Source organism: Coenobita brevimanus, chromosome 110, assembly GCF_032717465.1.
Source record: "Coenobita brevimanus isolate Jiangsu-jjx chromosome 110, ASM3271746v2, whole genome shotgun sequence".
NCBI lineage: Eukaryota > Metazoa > Arthropoda > Malacostraca > Decapoda > Coenobitidae > Coenobita > Coenobita brevimanus.
Genome location: NC_137063.1, coordinates 35,817,346 through 35,828,013, shown reverse-complemented (window position 1 = coordinate 35,828,013; position 10,668 = coordinate 35,817,346). Strand labels below are relative to the sequence as shown.

General features: G+C 41.2%; 1 protein-coding gene across 1 annotated transcript in view; it reads right to left on the bottom strand.

Moving 5' to 3' along the window:
* Nucleotides 1-1,918: 1,918 nt before the first annotated feature.
* The window catches only part of Blos3 (Biogenesis of lysosome-related organelles complex 1, subunit 3), a 63,071-nt gene continuing 54,321 nt past the window's right edge, over nucleotides 1,919-10,668 (bottom strand). Inside the window, exon 3 of the mRNA XM_080285983.1 lies at nucleotides 1,919-2,206. Within this exon, the coding sequence (XP_080142109.1) occupies nucleotides 1,980-2,206 (227 nt within the window). The 3' untranslated portion in view covers nucleotides 1,919-1,979. The remainder of the gene's footprint in view (nucleotides 2,207-10,668) is intronic.

The window sequence follows — 10,668 nt, the reverse complement described above, 5'->3', positions numbered from 1 at the left end:
AGAGGAAGAAACAGTCAGAAATGATGATCAGGTAATGTGGGAAAAAAAAGGTCATGAATGGTGATGAGTTAGTGAGTGAAACAATGCTTATAATGCCTATATTACTGTTTGAAAACCAATATACTCTTGTACTACATATAAATTCGTACCAAGTAAATAAATAAATACTGTTTATGAGTGGATAAAATAGTTACCCTCCCATAGAACTCGTTTTCTTTGGTGCCAGCCTGTTGGAAAACCCAATCAGGTAAGGAAGTATTCGTACCTAAATCGAGTATTTTAAACCTCAGGTGAGCGATTTCTCTATGAATATTCGATGTTTCTCACCAAAAGCGGATGTTTGGGCCAAAAAAAAAAAAAGGTCCAAAAATGTCGGGACTGGGGCGTACCACTGCCCAGAAAACGTCGGGATGGGGCGGGTTAATCAGGTGTTCCAACTGTATGGTTGGGGTCTACTGCTCACATAATACTGCAAAGAGCTGAGCAACTGGTTTTTCTCATCCTAATTGCCCAGAGTGAGTACCCTAGCCCCAGGCCCCTATGCTCCTGATGGGAAAATAACAGATTGGATGATGGATGGACAGATGGATTGGGTACTGCAGTCTTTATTTTTTTAAATCACATAAAGAAGATCATGGAGACAGCTTTTAACTCCTTCAGTGTGGCAGATTCCACAAACAGATAAATAATACAGTATAGTGAAAATGAGATGAAAATAATGAAGAGCTGAACTTTTCCAACAAACTGGCATTTACACTCTTTTTGTCATGTGAGCACATGTTGCCAGTGCTAAGTTATCAGGAATTAACTGACTTTATTTTATTGCTCAACAGTTTTATTCAACAATAGGAGTCTTGGACAGAAGGGATTAATTAAATAAGACTATCCAACTTCAAGAAGTTTAAATTAAACTGCTACTCATTTTTTTATTTTATTTTTTCTCAAACTTGAAATCCACATTACAGTGACAATTTTATTACAAGAAACAAAAATGGACACAACAGTATGTTATAACTTTCCATCACAAGGTAATCTGTTACACTACTTTTCTAGAAGCAGCAAAGCAAGAATTTACATATCACACAGTGGTGTGGCTACTGTATGTACACAAATAAAAATGTGGCTAGGTTATCACAAAACTGTCATCAATGATGCACATGAGAAGATACCTAACCAGGCAGATGAAATCTATTACAAATGGTTTCAGTGATAGCTGTTAGCGTACTCAGTGAAGAGACAGATAACAGCAAGTTTATACATACATATGCAATTGTAAAAAAATGTGCATTTGCATATCCTACCTCATATACTATAAATATAAATGATTTTAAGAAATGTGGACAATCAGTTTGTGTGCAGACACAAATATGCAAATATTGTGTGGATATAATTCACAGGCTTGTTCCTGTAATGAGAGTGCTAATGCTACAGTTTCTGCCTGACACCATTAACACATGATCCACATACGTAGGCTGTTGGTAAAAATGGATGGTGGGAGGACGAGGGGCCATGTACAGGTTAAATGGCAGTACAGGCAGTCCTCATTAGATGTCAGGGACATCTTCCATAACACTGTATCACAACTTCTTCCATACAACTAGTACTGTAAACTGAGAGGAACTGGCAAGTCGACTTTACAGTAGCAATACAATTTTATGAGTAATCTTTCAGTGATTTATCGACTCTAGCAAAAAATAAATAATAATGCAATAATGAGGGCTTGTTTTACATTTGAACTGAAGGGTGGGACAACTTGGTTGTGACATATAATGAGGGAGTTTGGGATGGGTGGTTTATTAGTTCTTACTTAAAAATGAACTTGCCACGAAAGTCCATATCTCTAGGTCTACAAGTACAGTGATGAGGGTGGCAATTGCTGCTAAAACTATTTAAACCTGGGTATGACATTGCTTTAAAGTGTGTGTGTTTGGGGGGGGGGGGATTATCCACCTACTATTCCTCACTTACCATAATTAGTACTAAGTAGTTTTTAAAGAAGTCAATGGATTATCTTTTAGTCCGGCCAAGAGAAAATTCACATGGGATAGGTTGCGACTAGACTGAGCAAACGCAGAATGTGCAGTGAGTGTTGAAGTCTGAGCAGCTGGAAGTGATGCAGTTAGGTGGGCGATGCGTCCAGCTTGCTCTTTTATTGGGCCTCGTACACACTGAGACAGATTCCTCTCTAGCGACAGGTTGGCTTCCCCTGAGGTGTAGCATGATTATTTTCAACAGATTATGAGTATTATGGTATGTACTGTCACAATTAAATCTTTACCAACCCTCCCTACCAGCTGTAACAATAGAAGGTATTACATGATATATTTTTGTGAATGCAATATGCAGCCCTCAACAAATGAACACAAGAATGAAGGACACTGTCTGACATTCATGAAGGAATGAGACACAAGAATGGCAGAACATAATGCTTGCATAGTAATGTCAGCACACTCCCGCATAAAGTACATTACATCTTTGTTATATGGATATTCATTTCTTGGTGCTAAGTTCACACAGTGGCCTCCATATATCCAGGGGATACATTACAAACATGCCCATGAATGGAGATAATCTGCAAATAACTGGCACCTCTCCAAAATGGCCTCTGCAATTGTAATTCAAGTACAGCATGTTATTGCCTAAAAACCTTTTACAGTGCCCCATAATATCACCAGAGGTTTATTTCTACTTGTGTTAAAGTGTACAATATTTTGACATGGTTTAACAACAGTTGAACCTGTCTACAGGTGGCTCTACACTGAGTGACAAGCCAAATGGTTTCCTGTAAACCAGAAACCATTTACTTTGTTGGGTGGTTGTCATATAACCAAATTATGGCGCCTGGTGGTTTACTGGGTAACTAAAGTGCTCCAACAGGACTGAGCTGATGCAGGTTTATATCTAAGGATGGTTGGGGTTTATTGCCCATGTAATGCCACTCATGTATGAGTGGGGATGGCCAGTCTCATCTTAAATGTCAGGACCAACTTGCCTCGCCCCAGGCTCCTATGCTCCTCGAGGGGCAACATAGAATTGGATGATGGATAGATGGATGAACCAACTCAAAATACACTTTACATAAGTGCATTTTGTGATGGTTTATTAACCCATGAAATAACTGGAAGATAAACTAAGTCAGTGTTATTGTAGCAACTGTAAAGACAGTAAAGCAAATACTGTATGTTATGTACGATGGAGCAGTTCAGGAAATATGTTTGAAGTATTAAAATGGGGAGGGGGGGGGGAACCATAAAGGAGGTCAATTTTGGCAGCAATAAAGGATGGGAATTGTTACAAGGATGTGATGTGAATAATACTGAACATGTACATAATGTGCAAAGAATGAAGAAAAGGTAAAAAATAATAAAAACACTTAAAGCACAATGGCTGCATTCAATATACATTATCATGATAACAAATACAGGTACAGTACAAATACAGTACAGTACATACCTACATACATACTTCATCTAATCCTATGTTGCCCCATGAAAAGTGTAGGAGCCCAGGGCCAGGCAAGTTGATCCTGACATTTAAGATAAGAGTGACCAGCCTCACACATCCCTGAGTGGCATTATGTGGGCAATAAACACCAACCACCCCTTGCATATAAACCTGCACTGGCTCAATCCATTCGAGCACCTTAATTACCCGCTGAACCACTAGGCGTCATAGTTTGGTTATAGGGTTACCACCCAGCATTGTAAATGATTTCCTGGTGTACAGGAAACCATTTGGCTTGTTACTCAGTGTAGAGTCACCCACAGACAGAAGGAACAGGAAAGAAGGACAGAAGGGGAAGGAAGGAAGAGAGGAAAGGGCAGTCACCCATGAGCAGCACTGCATCGATATATAATGAGGCGTCTAGAACCAAAGGGGCATCGGCGCCAAAATGTACTTTTGAGTTATGACGCTTTAAAGTTGTGTTTATGGCAATGTCATAACCAGAAGGCAATTAACAAACCTTTTATACATCAAAATGATCATCGCCGCCTATGCTCTACATGTAAAGCCAAAAAAACAAAACAATAATAACCGCAAAACCACAAAATAGGCAGTAAACCAAACCCCCAATTTATAAGTGGGCATAATAACATATTGTAGGGATTTAAAAACATAGCAGAAAAAACATCAACGAATGTATTAATGTACAAAACTTTATTAACTGAAGATTCCAGTTCACTTAATATTAATAAACGAATAATTATTACTGTAATTTCACGTTTTTGACAACTAAAACTGAAATCAATGCAGTTATTATTTTTCCTCTACCATAATACATTGAAATAATAACAATAAAAAAAAAAGTAGTGTAGTGCTTATGTAAATTGAGAAGGGGTAGTGGGGGGTTAAATGGTGGGGTCGTCATCTAGGAGATCAACATCCAACTGTGCCTCCTCGGTGCCACGCCCCCTCCCGCTGTCTCCCTTCACCACTCTCTTTTCCTCTTCCTTTCTACCTTTTTCCACTTCTCCACACACTTCTGACACTTACGAGAGGTTATAGGCACCACCTCCTCACTGTAACTGTGATGAACTCATCTTGTCACCCCCCCTTCTACCCCAATAACAACAGCTCATCTTGTCACCAATAATCCACGATAAATGGGGTAAAAATCCAATACGTAATAATTATACACCTCAGTGAACACGGGAGGGAAGCCTCACCGGCACACTGGGCGGGCCACACGCTTGCTGATTGGCTGCTCTGGGGGAGTGGCAGAGAGTGAGAATGCTGATTGGTTTGGGCTGTGTGGCTTAGATGCCTGCTTGCTCTGATTTGTTCGCCCGGCAGCATGGACAAGCCCACGTGACTTTGAGCCCCTCTACCACTGCCCAGAAGGCCGAATCTTGTATGGCAACCAGTGCTGTCACTGAGAAGAGGGTTAAGCCTGTTGTCTCCCCTACCTAACTCAAAACCAGTATATTGGTGGGGATGCCCCTTTGGCTCTAGACGCCTCATATATATATATATATATATATATATATACAGTAGAACCTCTCTCATTCGGACTATATGGGGGGAAGGGTTGTCCGAATTAGCAGATTGTCCGGACCATCAGGGTAATCTCCATTTCATACCAGAAACTATCTACATATAGTATGTTTGTTAATTATTAACACATGTAGCATACTGTATGTCAACCCTACGTAACTGCAAAAGATGAAAGGATACTAAAATAACCAAACTAATCATGTACGACAGTTTTGTATTGCATAATTTACAGGTAAGGCCATGACAAGAAACTAGCCTACATTTTAAATTGTAGTAAGTGACTAAGGCCTGTGTAGGCAAAAAAATTAATTAATTGATTAACTGTAATATTTGGAATAAAAATAAAACTCATGTAGGCAAAAAATACATTGTAATCTTTGGCATATTGATAATGCCCATATGGGCATGAAGCTAATGTTTGATGTATAAGTAAAGCACATTTAAGTGCAAAAAATAACCTACAGTAATCACTAATCACTGCAGAATATTCTGACCCATTTTTGTGTAAGTAAACTCCTCCTTTTAACACCTGTATTCATTGCAGAAGCTACACTTGCATTAAGGGGCATGGTAAGGAGAATTAACTTTTGAAATACAACGTAAAAATATAAATGGTTGGTGAACTAGTTGATGGAACGAATGCTAATGTGTGTTTAACCCTTTAACCGCGGGCATTGTTTTGACCCGTGTGCCCCCCCCCCCCCGCGGTGGTTCCAGCCAAAATTTAAACAAACTTTAAACCTTTATAACTGCACAGAGTAAATCTAGAGCGAAAAATAAGGTACTATTAGAAAGTACTAACCTTCGACTTTGCAATGATGTAGGTTTCATGATTTCATTGACTATCACTGGATGGGCAGTGCCATTAGAAGTGAGCGATCTAAAATCACTATTTTTCGCTCACACACCATTACCAAATGCCAACCTCATTCTGATAATAATACTATAAACATATATGAACACTGCACATACGATAAACACCCACTCTGTGTTCACTGAGGCAGGTAAAAGGCACTGTAATTGCCCGCACTTCACTGCCACATCAGCGCTGTTGTCACTAACAAAGCTGGACAGATACTGATACGTGTTTGGTCAGGGGTGGGGTGGGGGGCCCGGGGGGTGGGAGGTGGGGGCCCGGGGGGAGGGAGGAGGGAGGTGGGGGTCAGCTGGAGTGAAAGAACTTAATAGCTACTCTCCCTTGAAACAACTGGCGCGCGGAAAAAATGCGCGGTATTCAAAATATTCACAAACATTCCAGAATGACACCCCCGGTTAAGGGGTTAAACAGGCGCCCATGTTGCGACCTAGCGTGATCCGAGACTAAACGAATGATGATCGCTTTCCGCGCCGATACTGAAAATGACTTTAGAATTACTTCCAACACATTTTTGGAGCTTATTATTTTTAAATTTTGTCCGAATTAACAGAAATCCGGATCAAAGGGGTCCGGACCAAAGAGGTTCTCCTGTATATATATATATATATATATATATATATATATATAGATATATATATACACATACATACAGTATATATAAGTAGCCCGATGCCCTAATCCTGCAAAGGGTGGCCACAGACAAAATGCCTCCAGGTCGCTCTGTCACCCACCATTTGACTGCCCTCCCCCTAACTCACTCCCCCCTCCCTCATATACCTCTCATCTCCATCCCTCCACCTCATCCTCAGTCTCCCCCTCCCTCTCCCTCCCTCCACCTACATACACCCTCTTAGTCAGTCTTTCATTCTCCATTCTCTCCACATGTCCAAACCACCTCAGTGTATTTCTCCTAATTCTCTCAATCACATCCACATCCACCCCACAACGTTCTTTCACTTCTTCATTCGTCAACCTGTCCCTCATGTCACTCCACATGCTCCTCTCAAGTAACTCACTTCCACTGCTCTCATTCTTGACTTATTCTCCTCTAGCAGGGTCCATGCCTCACTTCCATATGTCAGGGTAGGGATCACAATACTATCAATCAGTGACTTCTTAACTTCCATACTCACCTCCCTATTTCTCATCACCACTTTCTGTGAACAACAACCTTCCTTCCCTGCTGTACCCTTTCAAGCACTTAATCCCCCAAACTTCCATCCTTACTTATCACACTACCCAAGTACATGAATGCACTCACATTCTCCATATCCTCACCATCCAATCTCACTGTGCATTCTGTGACTTCATTCCTCTTAAACAGCTTAACTTTAAATTTGTTTACATTAACTTTCAGATTCTTCTTCTTACACACTGTCCCAAATTCATTCACCAAACCTTGCAACTCCCATTCATCTTCACTCAACAATACTGTATCATCACCAAACAGCTACAACGGAATCTTCCCCACTTCACCCTCATTCATTAGAGCCACCCCCACATCCACTGGCCTACCTTGCACCTTCTTTACAACCCCATCCATGAATATATTAAACAGCCATGGAGACATCACACATCCCTGTTTCAGTCCCAGGTTTAGATCAAAGAAATCACTCAGCTCACCATCCACTTGCATTGTAGCCCTAACTCCTCCGCACATACTCTTCACAGCACTCAACAATTTTCCATCCACTCCATATATTCTTAAAGCCTTCCACATACCTTGCCCATCTACTCTGTCATATGCTTTCTCCAAGTCCATGAAGGCAGCATACACTTTTTTTCTCTTCTCTAGATACTTCTCCACTAAACATCTTAGAAGAAATATCTGATCTACACACCCTTTTCCCTTCCTAAATCCCCCTTGTTCTTCTCCAACTAGCTCCTCTGTTATATGCCTAACCCTATCAATACGTATTCTACCATATATTTTTCTCATCACACTAAGGAGGCAAATACCCCTATGGTTACCACATACTTCTCTCTCCCCTTTTCCTTTGTGTAAAGGAACAATTATACCTGATTTCCAGTCCTCTGGAACCCTTCCCTCTTCCCAAGCCAATCTACACAACTTCCATATCCACTCCACAACAATCTCACTCCCATACGTCAGCATGTCATTACACACTCCATCAATTCCTGGGGTCTTCTTCATTGCTTCATCTACTTCTGCCCTACTGATCTCCTCCTCCCTCCTCTCATCTCTGCTTCTCCCAGCCATTCCCCAGCCACTTATACTCACACTGCTCTCACTTTCTACATTTATAAAAATCCTCAAAGTGCTCCTTCCATCTCCTCATTTTCTCTCTCTTCTCCCCAAACAGTCTATTATTCCTATCTTTCACTCCCCTACTGTTTCCCCTTTCACACTGTCTTACTTTCTTTACCTCCTTCCAATATAATTTCTTACTCTCCCTCCATTTCACACTCAGACTCCTCCCAAACTCTTCTTACTCTCCTTCACCAATCTCTTCACCTCCCTTCTCCTGCATACCTCTCTCTTCTCTCTCTCATCTTCTCCCCTACTTACTGTATACTCACTAGCCAGTCACTACATGCCTCCCTCTTTTGTTCTACAGCTTGTTTCACCTCATCATTCCACCATGTTGTCCCTTGCACACTCCTGCATCTCCTCCTCACTCCACAAACCACCTCGCATGCTGCACCTATCTCTTCTGTGAATATCTTACATACTTCTTCAACCCCATCCATGTGCTCTAACTCATACCTTCCCAATCTTTCTTCCATTATGCTCTTATACTCTGTCGTTTTCTCACTCTCTTGCAACTTCACTCTTTTCACAGGAGCTGTTTCCTTGTGTCTTCCCCTTCGTCTCTTCACCCATTTTCATTGCAGCCTTACCTTGGCCATCACTAAGTGATGGTCCGAGATTCCATTCCCCCACCCTCTCTACACTCTTGCATCCAATGCTTGTCTTCTCGTTTGCTCATCCACATACATGTAATCTATCATTGCCTTTCGTTCAACAAGTTCAAGGTCCATCCTCCTCATGACCCTCCATGTATACCTGTGGATTATCTTATGCTGGAAGGTGTTGGCTATTGCCAACCCCTACTAGCACAGATGTCCACCAAAGCACTACCATTCCCATCTGCTTCAGCTGGCACACACCACTGACCAACCACTCCCACACTCATACATTCCCAACTTTGCCATTCATGTCTCCAATCAAAACTCTCTCGCTCCTCTCAAACTTGTCCATACATGCTTCTACACTTGACCAAATCTCATCTTTCCACTCTTCTGCCCTCCCGGATTCCCTCTGTTGGCACATATGCCTCTCATACAATATTGCCAAGCTGACTTACATATATATATATATATATATATATATATATATATATATATGTATATATAAAGAAGTGTGTGGTAATCATAGGGGCATCTGTCTTCTTAGTATAATAGGAAAAGTGTATGGTAGGATACTTATTGACAGAGTTAGAGAAAGAACAGAGAAATTAGTTGGAGAAGAACAGGAAAGGCTTTAGGAAAGAGGGAAAGGAGGCTGTGTAGATCAGATATTCATTCTTAGATCTTTAGTGGAAAAGTTTCTAGAGTAGGGAAAGAAGTTGTATGCGGCTTTCATGGATTTGGAGAAAGGATATGACAGGAGTGGATAGACAAGGATTGTGGAAGAGGTGTTAAGAAATTATATGGAGTAGATGGGAAGTTGTTGAATGCTGAAGAGTATGTACGATAGTGCGAAAGGCTGCAGTGCGTGTGGATGGTGAACTGAAGTGAATTTTTCTCTTTGAAGGTTGGAGTTTGAAACAGGGATGATGTCATGTCTCCCCTTGGTTGTTCAAATCTGTAAATGGATGGGGTAATAAAAGAGGGAGTTACAAGGTAGGGTAGTGGATGTTGGAGTGGCCCTGGTGAGAGAGGATAGTGTTTGGAAACTCTCCCTGTACTGTTGTTTGCAGATGAGTACTGGCTGTTTGTTGAGTGAAGGCGAAGGGGAGCTGCAAGGCTTAATTTGGATGAGTTTGGGAGAGTGTGTAAGAAACGGAATCTAAAGGTGAATGTAGGGAAGAAAAGTGATGGTCTTTGAGAGAGTGAAGTCAGTGAATGTACAGCGAGGTTGGATGGTGAGAATTGGAAAATGTGAGTACGTTTAAGTACTTGGGTAAGTGTGATGAGTAAGGATGGAGGATAATTTCAGAGGAGGGTGAAGATGCTGAAGAAAGGGTACAGCTAGCTGGAAGAAAGGTTGCTGGATTCTTTGAAAACAGTGATAAAAAAACAGGGAAGTGAACATGGAAGTGAAAAAGTACTACATGACAGTATGTGTGATACCAACTCTAATACGAGTGAAGCTTGAACGTTGTTGAGAGGACACAAGTCAGAGAAGTGAGGCAGTGGAAATGAGTTATTTAAGAGAAGCCTGTGGAGTCACATGGAGGAGACTGAGCTGACGAACTCAGGATTCTCAAGGAAGCGGTGTGGTGTGGATGTGGATGTGATAGAAAGCGTTATGGGGAACACTGGGGTGGTTTGGCCATGTGGAGAGGTGGAAAATTGAAAGACTATTGAAAAGAAGAAGTGTAATATGAAATTGAATGGAGAGGAAGAATGAGAGGGAAGGCTGAATGTCGGAATGGAGGATGGAATCAGTATATGAAAGAGAAGTGTCGAGTTGAACCAGAGCAATTGAGAATGAGCGGGGGACAGAGCGCTTGAGCCGGTGATTTGTTTGTGGCCCCCACTAGAGCAGCAGGAGTTGGAGGCGTGACGTAATAGATATATATATATATATATATATATATATATATATT